At 42.7% G+C, this 18,340-nt stretch overlaps 1 protein-coding gene across 1 annotated transcript in view; it reads left to right on the forward strand.

Annotated features, from left to right (window-relative positions):
• Window positions 1-18,340, forward strand: part of ASTN2 (astrotactin 2) — a 936,573-nt gene that overhangs the window by 123,791 nt on the left and 794,442 nt on the right. The window contains exon 2 of the mRNA XM_040963108.1: window positions 10,742-10,929. Coding sequence (XP_040819042.1) covers window positions 10,744-10,929 — 186 coding nt within the window. The 5' untranslated portion in view covers window positions 10,742-10,743. The remainder of the gene's footprint in view (window positions 1-10,741; window positions 10,930-18,340) is intronic.

Raw genomic sequence — 18,340 nt, forward strand, 5'->3', positions numbered from 1 at the left:
ACTTGGGGAGTGAATCATCGGACGGAAGATCTTCCTCTCTGTCTCTCCTCTCTGTATATCCGCCTTTCCAATGAAAAAATAATAAAAATAAATCTTTAAAAATAAAAAATAAATAAAACAAATCCTAAAAAAAATAAAAAACAAAAAACAAAACCTCAGGGAGCAATCCTTCAGCCTAGCAATGGCTTTGTAGTGCTATCTTTTGTATACAAAGTCTGGAGTGACTTGGGGTGGTGTCTGGTGAGATACCCTCTGTGTCACACTACCAGTATGAACTTCATCCCTTGATTTCCTTATCTAAGGGTGTAAACTTTGTTCAACTGGGGTAGCATAGTAGTGACAGCATTATATTTGGATTTGAGAAACCAGAGCTTGAATTCATACTCTGTCACTTCCTAGATCTTGTCCGTTTTTGGAGCCTCAGAGGTCTCGGCTGAAAATTAGGTTTCTGTCTACCTTACCTGTTAAGTCTGTCGGTTTCCTCCGAGGTTAAATGAGGCAGTGTAGGGAACCCCTGAGTTCAGCACATAAGTAGCTGTTGGCAAATGTTAGCAGTGTCTGGCTCTGTGTTTCAAGTGGCTTCTCCCTGTTGTGGGACAGGAAAATAGGAGAAGAAAACCTCCCTGTCTACTGGGTTGGGAGGGAGGGGAGAGTGAAAGTGGGAGACAAGGAGAAGAATTAATATAAATGTGAATATGAATAAAGACACAAGAACACCAGAGAAAACAAGGGTTATCACAGAGCTCTATGAGAAAGCAAGACCAAGTGCAAACGCACAGCAAGGAGGCAGGAAGATGACTTGAGGGAGACTAAGCAAGAGTAATGAGAATCAAGTCTGTCAACCCTCCATCTACTTTCAGATCTAACCTCAAATGATGCGCTTTCCTCCCTTGCCAGGATCTCTTAATTCTTTCTTCCTCTCCTTTATTTAACTGGATATAACTGTATTATTTATCTCCACTGAGTGGTTGAGGAAAACAGTTTTGTGTAAAAAATGCGATTCCCAAAGGAGATGGAAACAGGCAGATTGGAGGCAGAACTGAACACTGACAGTGGAGGGTGGGAAAGACTGGGGCTGAGGCTCCAACGAGATGCTCTTCTTGAGCAGCTGCCGCAGGGCCTGGACTGTGTTGCAGCCCACACTACTTTCTGTGCCCCCAAGCCACCCCCAAACCCATTGTATCACTTGTGTTGTCCTGCAGGCATTGAACTTAGCCTGCTATGAGCTTCTCTTAGAATTCTAATGTGTCCAGATTGTAGACTCTGCCTTCTTGCCTCTGATCTACAAGGAGCATCCGCTGGCCTCATGCAGGGCTCCCCTCATACACTGCGCATTCTCTTTTGAGGCCACTACCGATTCTCACCTCCATTGATTTTCCCTCTTGTGCGTTGTAGATTGTGAATCTTTTGAGAACAAGAAACTCAGGATGTGTTGACTGAGTGATGCATTTTTTCTCAACTTGCACTGAGTGCCTGTCGCATGCTAATTTCTGAGAACACAGTGACCCAGGCAGACACGGTCTTCTGTTATGAATGAATGATTCCCTATCTGAATGAATGAAAGAGCTGAAGCAAGGGAATGCAAAGCTGCTTACGTGGGAATAGAGAAACATCAGATGTATCCTAGAACGCCTGATGGGCATCAAAATCTCTCTTCCTGTAGACTAGCCTCAGCAGCTGGTACTGTGCTAGGAACACTTTAGATGTATTTTGTGGGCACCACCTTTTCAAATGAGGAGGATAATGATAGTGTTCACTTTGAGGACTAACTGAAGAAACTCATAGATTTTAAGTGGCCTTATTTTTCTTTAAATTCTACATCAGATGTGATAGATGTAGGGCACATTATGATCCCCATTTTACATACAAGCAAAATCATAAAAGCTCTCTGATCTGTTCTCAGATAAACAAGTGAGTTAGTGGGAAAAGCACATAAATTTAACCGTTTAATTCAAACCTCAATGTTATTTTCACTAGCCATGTCTGTTTGATGAGGTCAGAATGGCAGGGATCTATCTGCCCATTCCCCACTGTCCAGTTCCCTATCAGTGCATTTTGATGTATGGCAACTGGAACACTTCATTAATATCAGAACAAGAACTTGATCAGATTGCCACCAAGGCAGCGAGTGGGATGTGGCACTTCACTGTTGCTAGGAGACGGTCCAGGGGCAAGAGTTGATGAGCTCTTTGTTTAACCTGCCCAAGTCGCTTGCTGGGTCCTTTGTAATGATGAGACTCTGCTGTTGGTACCAGCTTCCTTCCACTCCTTTGTGCATTGCTACCCATTTGCTTCGTCCATTTTTCCATCTGAAGTGGCCACGGCGTATGCCGTTTGTTGAAACCTTGTCCATCTTTTAAGATTCCTTCATGAAAATGTTCTGGATCCAGCCAGATGTCATCTCTTCTCTAAGCGCCTGACTTCGATTTGCAGCTAATCATAGCATGTCTTTCTCAGCCCCTTGGGCTGAAGCTTCATAGGATAGACTTCCTCAATGACAGATTTCACAAAGTTTTCTTGACTAACTGAATCTTTAAAGCGAGTGTGCATTTATATTTGTTACCAAGTGACTTATAGTCACTGCAGAAAGCGTAGAGAAACATGAACCAGAACGTGACGAATGCCACCTCCGAGGTCATGAGAACCATTCTTGATATTCCGTTGTGTTTCTTTTCTCATAGAAGCAGAATCATAAGTTGTCTATTTTTATATAAATGCTCTTTAATTTACTCTGAGAATCTAGGTTCCTGGAAAGTTAGAATTCTCTTTTTCTTCATTTGCATTCTCAAGTGCCAACGCTTAGGCCAGCTGTTAGCTAAATTTCAGTAGATTTGTTGTGTGGAAATCAAGCCATCACAGACTGAGTTGCCATCTCATCTCTCTGTCTGCTGGGGACATTCATCTGTATTCAGATACGGGGCTAGCTAAGTTTAACTTAAAAAACAGAGATAGAACCCCTGGGAGCCCCTCTTCTATCTCTGGCCACTGTGTCAAGCTAGAGGCTGTGCACATGACTGTAATATATTACTACAAGCCACTGAGGGAAATTATTTGTCTGAAGAGACTGTGTGTGTGTGTATGTGTGTGTTGGGGTGTGGTAAATCTGGATGGTGTATGTTATTCTGTGTACATATAAAGTCATATAGAACAAATGTAATTAGAAAGCGTGTAAGTGTCAAGATCTTGCTGATTTTGGGTGGAGCCTGTAGAATGCCTTGGCAGAACTATTTTCTCTGGCGGACCTGCACAACGCGGTAAACTGAAAGTGATTTTTTGTTCCCAGTTCAGCGCCTGTGCAGGTCACTGTTATCCCTCCAGTCCCCCAGTGTCTGGTCCAGGGAAATGGCAGCTCATCACTCCCGTTTTAGTGTATGTGTTGCTCCTCCTGTCCCCTCAGCCCTTGCGCCCCTGCACAAAATGGTGCCTGATGGGGGGGCACTGATAAAAATCTGGGGTTGCTGGCTGTCAGATCCAGAGACCACACAGATCCACCATGTGTGGAATCTGCAGGACGCAAAGTTGGTGTTGCTTTCCCTGTGGGATTAGCGCGGTGCACTGAGCTAGGAATGAGCCTGCTCCAAGCTGTCCCTTCAAATTCACATTCTCTGCCTCACTACACAAGATGGTGCCCAATGATAGTTTCTTTTCTTTTATCAAATTCTTCACTGACTCGTAGATCACATAGTAGCATCATTTTACCTGAAAAGATTTTGTGTTTTCTTTTTCATTTCCTCATCGATATGTCGGTTATTCTGTGTCATATTGTTTAATTTCATGGTGCTGTAATTTTTTTGTTTTAACTTAATTTCTACTGTTGACTTTGTTTCATGGCTTCTTCATGTAACCTTACTGTGTATGTCATGTCTTTTTTGAATGTATAGTGACAGCGTTAATAGAGACTATCATATCCAGATGTGAAGATACAATGCATTGTGCATCTCTACCTCCAAATCAAAGATGGACTCCCAATGAAACTGCTGGAAATATCTTGATAATAGGAAGTTGGATGTTCTGGCATTATCTGTACCAGAAATATCAGGACACACTAAAATAACAGACTGATGGACTTATGACTGCTTATGAAGGACTATAGTATTGTAACAATATGGGAAAAATCAGTCAGAGGGTAGGAGTATGGGGAGGGAGTAGGGAAATCCCAGACACTATAGAATTGTACCGTAACATTCGAATAAAACAAAGTAAAAAAAAAAGATAAAAAAGACGATGCTAAGGGCTAGTTTGTATTATTTAACTCTAAAACCAACACTATGAGGCAAGAACTATTATCAACCTCATTTGGTAGCTAGGGAAGCTGAGACACAAAGATAATGTTTGGCCAAGGCTGGACATAAGGCAGCTAAGAATCAAGTTCAAGCCACTGGTCTCTGATGCTGGGATCTCACACAGCATGCAGTGTTTCCTCCTTACAGAAGCACAGAGCAGTAGCAGCAGGGAATGGGGTTGAGTGGGAGACAAAGAGAAATCATCTTTACATTAGTGGAGTGAGGGAGTAACATAGTGTCTGTGGTAAATTACATAAATACCTTGTCAGTTGTAGTATGTGAGGGCAAATGAAGAACTGTAGAAGAAATAAGACTGGTGAGAACAATGTGTGATAACTCGTGAAATTAGATTTTATCCTAAGAGAAGTTAGGAAGCCAAGGAAAGGTATGGCCACGTGTACACGTTAGAAATGCCATTCTGGTGGCCATGTGATGGCTGGTTGGAAGAGAGGGAGCCTGCAGATGGGGTTACCAGTCAAGGCTGTGCTGATTTCTCTCCCTGCACCTCTCCATCCTCATGCATTGCACTGTGACTGATCTTTGTGACTTGCTCCACTAAAGCACAAATGGGTTTTCAGTTGTGGTCAGCTCAGTGAGAAACCTGCAACAAATTGGAAAGTGTAGTTGAGACACTTGTTTCCTTACACCTTTAACAGGGTCATTTGTTGGCAGTGGCTGGATTGTTCTACTGAAAACTCTGGCTCTGATCTGGCACCTAGCTAGAGAACTTCTCTACATTTATGGTTTTTCAAGATTTGAAACATCACTTCTTGCAATGCCACCTCTCGCTTTAGGTCTAGGTCATGGTAGTTCCTTGCTGCATTTGATTTTGGGATATCTGATTACTCATTACCGATACGCCTCCTCCTCCTTCAATAACTACTTCATGTAACCGTACTGCGTATGTCATGTCTTTTTTGATGATCCCTAACTGCCACAGAACCATTTCCCGTGAGTGATATTGCAACATTTGCATTAATTACAGAGATTTAGTAGAGGGTTTATATTTGAGGTCATTTCCCCAACTGATTCGGCAGTACCTGCTGCACAACGAATGCCCATGAATAAGGGACCAGCTAGAGCAAGGGTAATGGAAGTCAACTCCCTACTGCTCTCAAGTCTGCCTGCTCGTGCACTGAGTTCGTTTCAAATCAGCAAGGCAAGCACCATTGACAGACTCACTGGAAGTTCTCATTGGGTTTCTGAATACAGCTAGTGCTGTACATTCAGAAAGAGGGTTAGTTAGTCACTAGGGACATGTTACCAAGATGGTCAGTGATCAGAAGAGCTGCTTATTTTCATAATGACCTTCAGAAATTAAATAAAAATACAATGAGTGCCAGAGATCAGGAAGAACGAGCCAATTAAAAGCACAACGTGCCTTCACTAGTTCTTGTTTCTTTGCCAGGAGGCTGAAAGGCATCCTGGCTGCTGAGGCAGGATGGCTGTCCACCCAGAATTACTGATGAAGGCTGATCCTCTTGCTTGGTTTTCACTGTGCGGTTGAGGGGATTTGAGCCTGTTGAATATTTCAAAATTTGCAGCCCCTGGCAGATGGAGAATAGAGAAAGGTGAAAAGGCAATCCCTGTGTTTCTTTATGATTCCAATATAAAGCCAAGCTATCCTGGATGGGAGGGAGGCAGGCACTGGAGCCAGCCTACCGCCGCAAGGCATGGTGTACCAATTCTCCCACTTTAATATCTGCTGTTTCATTTTATATTCATCATGTCAGCATAATCTGCCTTTATGGGAATCGTCTTGGTTCCCAACCAAATGCGTTTAGTCCTCCTTTTGCTGTAAGTTTGATTGTAATATGACTTGAAGACTTCAATGAAATGTTTATATGGAAGGAGTAGGGGAAGAGGAGAGAGAAAATGCAATTGGAAAATCAATCAGCAGGGATTTCAGGAGCTAGCTTTAGTCATGCTACTATTTTCTTGACCCGATTTTAATGGACGGAGAATTGGCTCTCTGATCAAGTGTATTCTACTGATTCCCTACTACATAATGAATAAAATATACACTGTAGCACAAGCTCTTAATGCCAAGCCTGAACTACCCTTTCTACTTGACCTTTGCCTGCATTTGTACATGAACCTGTGGCTTGCAGCTCAACATATCCATCTGATCTCAGCCTCCTCTGGTCCTCCAAGGAGCATCAATGTGTTCAAACTCTGCACTGATTAAAGTACCACATCATATAATTCTCTGTCTGCAAGCTGGGAAGGACTAGGCTCATCTCTGAATCCCCAGTAGACCTTTACTTCTTTTTCTGTATTTCCTCTGAGAAGACTTAACACTCTTTGAATTCTCCTTTTTGTGATCTCCATTATCTTATTCTGGATCTCTGTAAGCACCTGTGTCTGTGTCCACAAGTATTGCAGCAGTTAAGTAATTATTTACTGAGCACCTATTATGTGCCAAGCATTTTCCAGAGAGCTTCTGAGATGGCAATAAAGAAGACATGTGAAGTCCCTACTTTCCCGAGGGACTGGTAATAAACACATGTTTAAGTAAACACGTAAGAGAAATTTCTACTAGTGGTAAGTGCTGTGGAAAATTTTTGTAAAGGGATATAAAAGATTGGGTGTGTACAGAGAAGCACTTTAGTTTGAATGTCTAAGTGTCTAAGCAGGTGCTGTTTGGGTTAAGAGCAAATACTGAGTAGAAGCTAGCTTGTAAGCTCTGGTAGAAGAGCTCCAGGAATATTGGGCAGAAAGTGCTGATATCTTGAGATAAGAGTAAGGCTGGCCTGTTCAGGGAATAATTGTGAGGGCCTACAGTGCTGGAGCATCTGATGAAGACATGATGGAAGGAGAAGGTGTCGACAGCACCTTTTTTTCAGGAATGGTGAATATACTGTGTGTGTGTGTGTGTGTGTGTGTGTGTGTGTGTGTGTGTGTGCACACAAAGCATGAAAAAAGTTTTGGGTAGGGGACAGGAGGCAGAAAGACCTTCAACTGTTAGAGGACTGGGAGCTTTTTAAAGGCAAAGCTATGTCTCTCTTTATTTCATGTCTTCCTGGAAATGAGTAGGTCTTTGATAAAGAATGTTGAGTGAAAGAATATGTGCATAAATAAGTGAATGAATGAGTGTAACAGTGAATGAGTGAATGATCAAGGGTTCTGGTTTTACAGAAGCAGTAGTCTTTTTGGATTCTTGGGGCCCCTGCCTCGCTCTGCCTCAACAGCAGTTTCTTTTCTTTGTAATAGAGTCAGTCCAGAGCTATTCTCTGTGATTCAATATTTACTGTGTTTCACACACTGTTATTATCATTTAACGTGCACTGTCTGCTGACTGTGCACTCATCGCTGCAGCAAACAAAGAGCTCAATCTAGTTTTTGGTTCATGGGCTAATTCAGTCAAGGAACAAGAGACATTGTAAGTGTAACTGGCGTAGTGGAAATTGTATGAACCGGAAATTCACCAGGTCTGGCTGTGTGCAAATTTACCAGTGATCTTTAACAAGTTAGAGGTCTGACTGTCTGACTGTCTTGTTTTCAAACCTGAACTTGGGGGAAGGAAAGCCTCTTTCATGGTTAGATTTCAAGCACAGGCTAGAATGAGCCTCCAGGAATAAGGCACTCAGATTTCCTCCCTCTGCTTACTATGCCTCCATCTTATGTTAGCCAGATGTGGCCTGTCTTGGGACTTTTCTTCTGTCTTCTAGCTTTCTTCTATTCCAGGGACCCTCAACATGTTCAGTGCCTGCTCAGCCAGCAGCACGTAGATGCTTCTTCTTTAGCTGTTGAATTAGACACCACCATTTCTAGTGGTGCTCTTCTCTGGGGTTCCTGGGTATTGGTGCTGAGAAACACGTGAGGTGCTGAGTGAGATCATTTACTATAATGGCTTAACCTTGCTGTGGCCCAGCTGGATGGATGCCAGGGAAACTCATGCCAAGGCCTCATGTGCTGAGAGGTTGGGAGTGGGGCTGGTGGAAGTGCAGAACACCCCAGCTCAAGAGAGAGATGAGGTGCTGGGAGTTGCCCAGGCAGCATCTTCCCCTGGTTGCAGATACTAGAAGAGCTGATGAACTCTTGTGGTACTTTACAAGCCTGTGTAAGTCTTTGAACCACAAAGAAACCCTAAGCATGTGATCGTTTGGATTAATAATGTTATGGTCACTTTACGTCTTACTTGGAATGAGGTAGAAAACCCTGAAAGATTTAGAGAGGTGCATTTAGTGCTGTGAGATGATATATGATGTGCTGGAATTCTGGTTTACAGTTTAGAGTAGACGGAATGAAGTAGACTGCGACACTGAGAACCCCTTGCAGTAATCCAGGTAAAAGAGGATAGGGCCTTGTCCAGGTGGCCAGAATAGAGGAGCTAAGAAGAACTGAACCTGCAGTGATTTTAAAGCATTTCCTGCTGGGTCAGGTGAGGCCTGGGGAGAAAACCAGAGAGCCCAAGATATATCAAGGCTTCTTTTTTTTTTCAGACCATTGAAGGGAAATAAATCAATGCCTGACTTAGAAATTCACAGTTAATACTTTTCTTAGCATGCCTTCAATGCCAGATGCTTTTGTCCCATAGGCTTTTTTCACTGTGAACCTTAAGCTGTTAATGTTTTTTGGGAATGGACCTTATTAAGACAGTTCACTACAATTAGGTGAGTAGTCTTTCCCTCATTTATTCTAGGTGCTTCTTTGGCTTTCAGTGTTGCCAGATGTGATGGGACTTCAGTGGAAATAAAAAGAGCTGATGTGGATAAAGAGAACTTCGGCTTGCTTCTCAGTTCTCCTCAAGTACATGTGTGAATGCATACAAGTTCTGGGGGGCTGTACAATGCTCTCAAGCTCATGCGCAGGAAGGGAGTGGAAACTTGCCAGCCTCAGACATGACAAAGCCTATCTTGTCTGCTGATGAATGCAGACTCCATATCTTAAAATTAGTTGTGTGGGAACTCTCACTTGAGGGTAGGCATGGTAGTTGTTTGAGAACCCTACTCCTTCTTCCTTGGGCCGTAAATGTACTGAAAGCTTTGTCATCTAGGACATTTCCAGAGACATTCTTTTTGTGTTAAGAAAAAAAGTTATTTGAGAGAGAGATGGGAAGGCAAAGGAAGGAATGGGGAGGGACAGTAATAGGAACTATTTCATACTTGCTGATTCCCTTCTCAACAACCGGGGCTAGACCAGACTGATGCCAAGAACCTGGTCTATCTCCAACACATGGGTGACTGAGACCCAACTACCTAAGTCATCACCTGCTGTCTCAGAATATGTATCAGCAGGAAGTTGGAGTCAGGGGTGGGGCTAGTTTTTGGATCCAGGAACTCTGAAATAAAATGTGAGCATCCCAAACAGCATTTAAGCGCTGTGTCAAATCCTTACCCAACAGAAACATGTTCTTTTAGTAGAGGAGACGACACTGTGGAAAGATGTAAGTACAGCGCCATCTTTGGTGCCTTATGCCACTGCTCCACTTCCTGCAAAGAAATGATGTTGATGTGATCATATTAAAAAGTAACATGGTCATGTTTTCAGTGTTTGTTTCATCTTCTTGATAGGTACAGTGATATGTAGAGAGAGAGATGGAGAGATCGTCCACTTTTTGGTTAACTCACCAACTGCCTGAAATAGCCTAGGCTGGGCCAGAATGAATCAAAGAGTCAAAAACTCCATCTGTGTCTTTCTGGGGCTCAGGCATTTGAGCCATCATGGAGCATTAGCCAGAAAATGGATTAGAAGCTCAGTAGCCAGGACTTAGCACAGCAGTATGAGATGTATGCATCCAAGCCATGACCCCTTCCTCCAAAAACAATAATCCAAAACATATTTAACAGAGTTAAGACATAGAAATTTGATTTTGTAATTGACTAACAATGGATTGGAGTTTCTCCAGTATTTTTATACTATAGACACTTTTGCGCCAAGTTTAATGACTTGAGATTGTAGTCTATATACTATAAAATCTGAAGCTTCTTCCATCAAGACAAGAGGAATAGGTTCAGAAGACCACTTGTCAAGTTCCTTCTTGTGTAGGATAAGCCTGGAGTACCTTGACTGAGCCTGCTGTTCTCTTGGGATTTCCTAGCTCTATGATCTGGTCATGAGTCGTCCAGATCTGTTTCTGAAAAATTCTCTCCATGAAGACCTGTTTTGTCATAATCTTCTTCTTTATCTTCTTCTAGTTTTGTAGGAATAGTAAGGAAAATTACCTTTTTGTTTAGATCCATTATGTATTTGGAGTGAAATGGATTACTGTAATATACATGGTGTTGCATAAAGGGCTCTGAGTAGACCTGGCTTTAAAGCCTGCCTCTGCCACCCTCTGATTTGGAGTGAATGTTGGCTATAGGTGACTCACATCTAGAAGGCCATGATGATTCCTGGCTCATAGTCTCCATGGAGGGAAATGCACAGTGTAGTTGCCTTCTCGATTCTATTCCTCTTTGGAGCTCTGAAGCCAGGTATTTAGCTCACCTAGCCCCTTGGGTCTTGTCTTACAGAGATGTCGGGCACTGCGGCGGACATCTCACTGGTGCACTGGAGACAGCAGTGGCTGGAGAATGGCACCTTGTACTTCCACGTGTCCCTGAGCAGCTCTGGGCAGTTGGCCCGGGCAACCGCCCCCACACTCCAGGAACCATCGGAGATTGTCGAGGAGCAGATGCACATTCTTCACATTTCTGTGATGGTGAGTGAGTGGAGGCTGATGCGGGCTGGGATGAGCAAGGAGGAAGATTGGGAGGTATGAGTTTGTCAGCAAATGGAAAGAAGGAGTTGACACGGTGCAAGAGGTTAGAGTGATAAACGGAAGGTCAGATAAATCTGTGGTGTCACTTAGAGTGATGCATACACATCCATCATCTGTCAGCTGTGACAAACTAATTGTACTTCAGTGGGGAAAAGAGAGGGTCTCCAACTCCTTGGCCTTTTGGCTGACATCTCTGGGAATAGCTGTTTAACATCCGTCACGTGCATGGCCTGCTTTGCTGAGGGCTGAGGTTCAATACTCCAAAATACAACTGGCCTTTCTGAGAATGACTGAACAAACAAAATTGGAATAAAACCCGAACAGGCTGCCCTTTTCCAAGTGCTCTTGATGTGTCAGATAGTTTATACCTCAAAACAACCACAGGAAGGCCCCTGGAGGTGGGTTGGACATAGCCAGTGCAGCTGCAAAAAAAAAAGTCCCTCCATTGCCCTCCCATAATAGTTATGAATTCCTGGGGGAAAGGGGAGAGAAAACCTACCCAAGGTCATAGCTAATAAGAGTTGAAGATGTTCTTGGGTATTTGAACCCATGTGTGTCTAGATGCAAGGTCTGTACTATGTCCTACATATATGGTTGCCTTTCAACTCCAGAATTTATTTTTTTAAAGATTTATTTATCTATTTTAAGATTTATTTATTTTTATTACAAAGTCGGATATTCAGAGAAGAGGAGAGACAGAGAGGAAGATCTTCCGTCCTATGATTCACTCCCCAAGTGAGCACAACATCCAGTGCTGTGCTGATCCAGAGCCAGGAGCCAGGAGCCTCTTCCGGGTCTTCCACACGGGTGCAGGGTTCCAAGGCTTTGGGCCGTCCTTGACTGCTTTCCCAGGTGACAAGCAGGGAGCTGGATGGGAAGTGGAACTGCCGGATTGGAACCAACACCCATATGGGATCCCAGCATGTTCAAGGCAAGGACTTTAGCCGCTAGGCCACCATGCCAGGCCTTCCAGAATTTATTAACTACCTACCATGTACCCAGGACTGTGCTGAGTATATTTTTGGAAATTATATTATTGTACTCTTGCCAGGAATGCATGAATTCCAGCATGTCACCTCCATATTAGAGATGAAGTTATGGGCACATAGAGGTGCAGACTCTCTGAGTCGTCTTTCTCCTCTGCGTAAGTTATTGGAGCTAAAATTGAGTGGTTGTCCAAAAGGGATGTAGGTGCATATTAAAGGTTTCTTCAGAAAGCTATAATTAATGCCTTTGTACAATAGATAGGAAATTAAGAAACAGGAAGTGAGTCAAGTGTGTAAGGTGCAGGGCTCAGGAAGAAGTCTGGTGATAGTAACACCTGACATTCCCCAGAAGCTCCAATATCCTCAAACCCCCTGTTTTATCATTTTTTCCTTTCCTCCTTCAGCACAATTCTGCCAACTGCTGGACAAGGGCCAATGGCTTCCCAGCCATTTATGAGAACAGTGTGGCTAAGAGGTGAGATAATTGGTAGAAGGTCAGTCACCCAAATGCAGCTCCATCACACCCTTTCGTCTCCTCCTTCTCTTCAATACTCAGAACTACTTATCGGGACAACACAAGGGTACTGTCGTCGGGTATCAGTATTATTTCCTTGCCCTTCTTTAACTACCATTGTGCATGAGAAGTTCCGAATAGGGCTGAGTAAGAACTGAGAAGATTTTTTTTTCTTTTCTTTTTGCAAAAACATACATACTCCAGCTACATAGCAGCATTCGTTAATTTTGGACCTAACGGATGCTCATCACGTGGGAGAACAAATCAAGGCCTTTGTGTTATTTGTGGAATGGGTGTGATAGACTATTTTTCATGGATATATTTAGCAAATGATGCAGCCACATGTCAAGCAAAAGTGGGTGCCTGCTTGCTGACTTTGGGTGCAAGTTTTCAAGCATTCAGGGTATTTGCTGAGTTCATCATTGGATGTGAGGCATGGGGCTACCTGATGTTGGGGAGTGAGGTTGTAGCTATTTGAGTTCTTTCAATGTTTGAGATTATGGCTCAGTTTCCGTTTATATTTATTAAGCATTGTCTTGATGGTGGCTTGGTATTTATGTACATACATCTCTCCCCTAACTCAATAGCCTAGTTAGTATTATCTCAATTATAAAAGAGCCTTTTGTGTGCTTTTTTCTTCCATTCCTAGAGTTCCTCTAAATCAGACGGTCTCGCCAGGATTGAAGGTTCTCTTCACTGTTCTCTTTTGCTCAGTGGTCTCAGCTTGGGAAGGTGAACTCATTATCGCCCAGATGTCTTAAAATTCCATGTAATTCAGGATTTGGCTGGCAACGTAGGAAATAAAAAAAATTGGAAGGGCCCGGTGCAGTGGCTAAAGCCCCTGCCTTACAAGTGCCAGGATTCCATATAGACACCAGTTCTAATCCCAGCAGCCCCACTTCCCATCCAGCTGCCTGATAGTGACCTGGGAAAGCAGTCAAGGACAGCCCAAAGCCTTGGGACCCTGCACCAGCATGGGAGACCAGAAGAAGCTCCTGGCTCCTGGCTTCAGATTGGCTTAGTGCTGCTTGGGGAATTAATCATTGGACAGAAGATCTTCCTCTCTGCTGTCTCTCTTCCTTCCTGTATATCCGACTTTTCAATAAAAATACATAAATCTTAAAAAAAAAAAGGAAGAAATTGGAATGCTCCCTGCCCAGGAGCTTCCACCTTGTAGTCCATCTGTTCTTTCTTCTCTTCAGCATAGCATAATCTGGATATGTTTCATCCCATGCAACCAAGTTATGTTCAGGTAATCCTGAATCCCAAGGCTTCCCTTGGTGGAAGCTCAGCCTCTCTGGGCGAAAAGCACTTCCAGGAAAACTGCCTACCGTGTAGACAGTGAGACAAAGAATTTCTAAGTGAGTCTGAAATCTCAGACTCAGTGGGAAATCTCTGCTTCCTAACTCGGGGTCATTTCAGGGTTAATTCCTTAACCCTTCTCTGCTTTGATTTTGTCATGTTTAATAAGAGAGGTACACTGTTGCATCTAATGTAGATACTCCAAGTGCTTGGATAAAAGATCTTGGTACATAAAATTTGATTTTTATTTTAGTTGACAAGTTTGAGATGTGGTAATTCATGATGCCTTTTTGCTTCAACAAACGGATAAACTGAGTTCTCTGGCCAGCTATACTTTGTCCAGACTTCCTCATCTACGTGAGTGGGGCTTGGCCTAGAGTTCAGGCCTCTCTGTGGCTAAGAGTCTGTCCTCATCCATTTCACCAAGAACAAGAGAATCTTTGTAGGAGCAGTGTGCTATTCTAATGGCTAAAGTCCTCACCTTGCATGCGCTGGGATCTCATATAGGAGCCATTTCATATCCAGGCAGTTCCACTTCCCATCCAATTCCCTGCTTGTGGCCTGGGAAAGCAGTCAGAGACAGCCCAAAGCCTTGAGACCCAACATCTGTGTGGGAGACCTGGAGGAAGCTTCTGGCTCCTGGCTTTAGATCAGCTCAGCTCTGACCATTGTGGCCATTTGGGGAGTGAACCAGAGGATGGCGGATCTTTATCTCTGTATTTCCTTCTCTCTGTAAAAATCTGACTTGCCAATAAAAATAAAATAAATTTTAAAAATATGCTTCATTTTCCTCCTGTGAGTAACCTTACAAAAAAAGCATTTAAGAGGACTTGTATTGTCTCCCTGTTTCCAATGAGAGATGTGACAACCAGTGGATTTCACTGCCTAATGCTACATGTCATGGAAGGACAGCTCTGGGCCAGACATCCCCAGATCATGATTCTGACTCTGTTGGATGTTCATAGTTTTCATCATTGGCGATGATTGAGCTGAGTTGTGAGAAGACTAAGATTATCCAGGGAGTCTCAAAGATGGTTAGAGGCCAGGATTTGTCAGCCTGCTTCGCCTTTATCGTCACAAATCTTAGACCTGTCTGTGAAGAGAAATCAGCAGCTATTCCGCTACCGATGGGATCTACTGCAGCCCCTGCTCCCTGGGGCGGGAACAGCATGTTTGTTGGGCTTGTTAATTCCTGGCTAATCCCCCAGTCCCAGAGGTTACATCATATGGCTGTTATTATTTCGGAATCATATTCCGCGAACTGTGGCCAAAGACAGGGTGGATGGCCATCTTTAATGCTTTGCTTCAGCTTTGGTGTCCAAGCAGTTGTTGGCCCAGCTGTGCAGATAGGGTGCTGTGGAGAAAAAAGCAGCAGTTTGGAATTCAAGAGAACTGCCTGAGAACTCAGCCTCCTCCTACTTCCTGGTGGTGTGAGGTCAAGCACTTCTTTCTTGTCTCTGAGCCTTGGTTTTCTAACCTGGGAAACAAAACTAACCCTCCAAATCTCAAAGGGTTATTGAAAAGAGAAGAGGAAATTATTGAGAGTGCCTACATCTGTCCTGATATCTAGTGAGTACGTAGCAACAGTTCTGGCTATAAATATTTCCTTGTAACAGCATTTACAGCTTTCCAATTGAAGAAAAAGAAGATATTGGATTGGCTTACCTCAGTTTCTGTGTCACATTTATTTTTGAGTATTTCCAGAATGAAGGACACCGTTCCAAACTGTTTCATCTACATTATAGTAATTAATCCTCACAGCAAATCTTGGGGTAGATACTGTTCTTTTCACAAGAAACCTGAAACGTTCATCAATTAAATAACTCTGTGACCTTGAACTCTCAAAAGTTAAACGGTGAAGTGAGTCTGTCTGTAGGCTGACTCCACAACCTCTGCCCTTAACCTACATTTTGGAGACCACTCCTTTGCTGATGCCAACGTAAAAGGTTTCCTGAGTGAATTCTTGGAGGTTCCAATGTATGTGGAATCTGTGAATGTATGTTAACAGAGTTTATGATGAGGAAGCTAACTCGAAGGTTAAACAATATATGTGTTACTAGCCTTATATCATCAGCCAAATATCCTTCATCATTTGTAAAACTAGCATGCTATTCATCAAATTTTGGATTTCTTGTTTAAAGTCTCAAATGGGCTTACACTGAGAAGTGCATGATACGATGAAAATAATGACAGTTATCATTGAAAGTTTTCTCTAAGCCAGGTACAGTATAGCACATGCATTATTCCATTTTCTTACTCTAGTACCTCCATGGGAGCTAGGTATTGTTATTGTCTTTAATTTATAGGTGAAAATCTTAGGAGATGGAACGATTGTCTAGCTTGTTCGTCTGCATTGCTAGTGAATTCTGGAGCTGGGCTTCTCCCTGCAGTTTTTTCCAAATGGAGACTCTATGTTCTTGGCATGGTAATATATCCTATAAGGTCTGGCATTCAGTAAGTGCTCACAAAGTGCCAGCTATTATTATTAGCTGGAATGAAGGTTCATCATGTCTGTTATTTATGGAGTCATCACTCTGTATGTTCAAAACACTTGATTCAACTTGGACATTTGTCAGGGAAAGAAAGTTTCCTCTTGCCAGCAGTTTATAGATGGGAGAAAAGGGAGCTGAGTGATTTGCCTGCGTGTGCAGAGCGAGAAGAAGCCAGGGCTTGAGCCTTGTCAGTGCTGGTGAGCACAGCATTGTCAGTTAGCACAAGCTCTGACTCTCACGTCGACTAACTCCGTTTTGGTATCTGCATGTATAAACTTGAATACTAGTGAAGACGCACTTGGAATTTCCTTATTTAGACAGTGGGAAGTTTACCTGCTTCAGTTCACTTGGAGGTTAAACCCAAAACTTCAAATAGTTGTGATTTAGAACTTTTTTGAGGCTGGCGTGGATGAAAGAGCACCAGTACAAGACCCACCTTTTCCACTTCTAATCCAGCTCCCAGCTCTGTCATAGTGTGCCTGGAAAAGCAACAGATGATGACTCGTGTGCTTGGGACCTTGTCACTCGTGTGAGAGACACAAATGAAGTGTCAGGCTCCTGGCTAAATCCTGGCCTTGCACCAGCCTGTGTGCACTCCGTTTGGGAAAGGACCCATTAGGTAGCAGATCTCTCTCTTTCTGACTTTCCCTCTCTGTATAACCGTGGCTTTCAAATATATGAGCAAATAGAACTTCTAAAAAGGAATTTCTTTCATCTTTGCATAGGTAATGCTTTTGTTTTTTGTTGCTATTGTCATTGCTACATTGGTGCTTCAAAGCACATTTTACTTTTTGTATTGATCCAAAGTTCTGCTAAGAGAAGTATTTATCAGCTGTGGTGCAGTTGGTTAGCCATCTGACTCCACTTTCCTCTCTCAAATAATACTATCATTTCATCTTGGCATGGTGTGTCTTGTCTTGAATATTTCCACAAAAGTTACTATAGAAACTGTTTAAAATCAGTATCTTTCATCATAGCTCTTTTTCCCTCTCTCTTTGGTCTCTTTGATGATACGATGTTTTCAGAAAGGGGATGAAAGGAAGTATTTGGTTTGATGTAAAAAAGAAGAAAAGACTTTTGAGAACATTTTTCTTTCAAAGGGCATCTCATAGAAAATGCTGCAGATTTGTACTGGCGGGCCCCAGTGTGGTAAGACCACAAGGACTAAATTCCCATTCATGGTAGTACAGACTTCTAAATCTGTGTATTAGTGGATAAAATGAGTGAGTAGTGAGTTCCTTGTTCTCAAGAGTATGCAAACCTAGGAGTCCTATTCGCTGAGATTTTAAGAGGAAAATGTGATTATTATAGTTTCTTCGACTCTGGATCATGTGTGAATTTGTGATAAACATGTAAAATGTATATCGAGTATTCAAGCTGCTCATAAATCTAAGATATTATTATAACCATCTCAATCGGTAGTTTTGTTTAATAGGTCTGCTCTCTATGACACTTTAAAAGCTTTTTGTAAGGGACCAACTGACTATGTGTCGGGTCCTAGCACACACACTTTGTCTGTATGACATTAGGTAATTCCCCCTGCAATCCCAGCATCATGCTGCAATGGCAGCATCCCACATGGATGTCTGTGTTCTGGCTGTTCCACTTGTGACCAGCTTCTTGCTAATGGCTTGGGAAGATTGTACAGGGTGTTCCACATCCTTGGGGGCCATGCATGCCTGTGAATGACCTGGCAGAAGCTCGTGGCTCCTGATTCAGATAGCCCAGCTCATTTGGGGAATGAACCAGCAGGTGGGAGATCTCTTTATCAGTCTCTCTCTAATTCTGACTTTCAAGTGAAATAAATAAATGCTTAAAAAATAAAAATAAAGTTTTCTGTGGATGATGAGCTTTAGATCAGTTTCCCAACCATTACATTTTATTAACTCATTCATAGTCTGTCACTCCTTTCTTCACACAATGGTTGAAGCATTTAACCATGTAATGATTTACCTACTCAATGAACGTTTCAGTAAAAATAATATATCCTGTGGAAGGAAATAAAGCAGAGAGAAACATTTTAAAAACTGATCACATGTCTAGAATAAGGCAACTAT

Source organism: Ochotona curzoniae, unplaced genomic scaffold (genome assembly GCF_017591425.1).
Source record: "Ochotona curzoniae isolate NIBS_2020 unplaced genomic scaffold, NIBS_Ocur_1.0 scaffold_3208, whole genome shotgun sequence".
Classification (NCBI taxonomy): Eukaryota; Metazoa; Chordata; class Mammalia; order Lagomorpha; family Ochotonidae; genus Ochotona; species Ochotona curzoniae.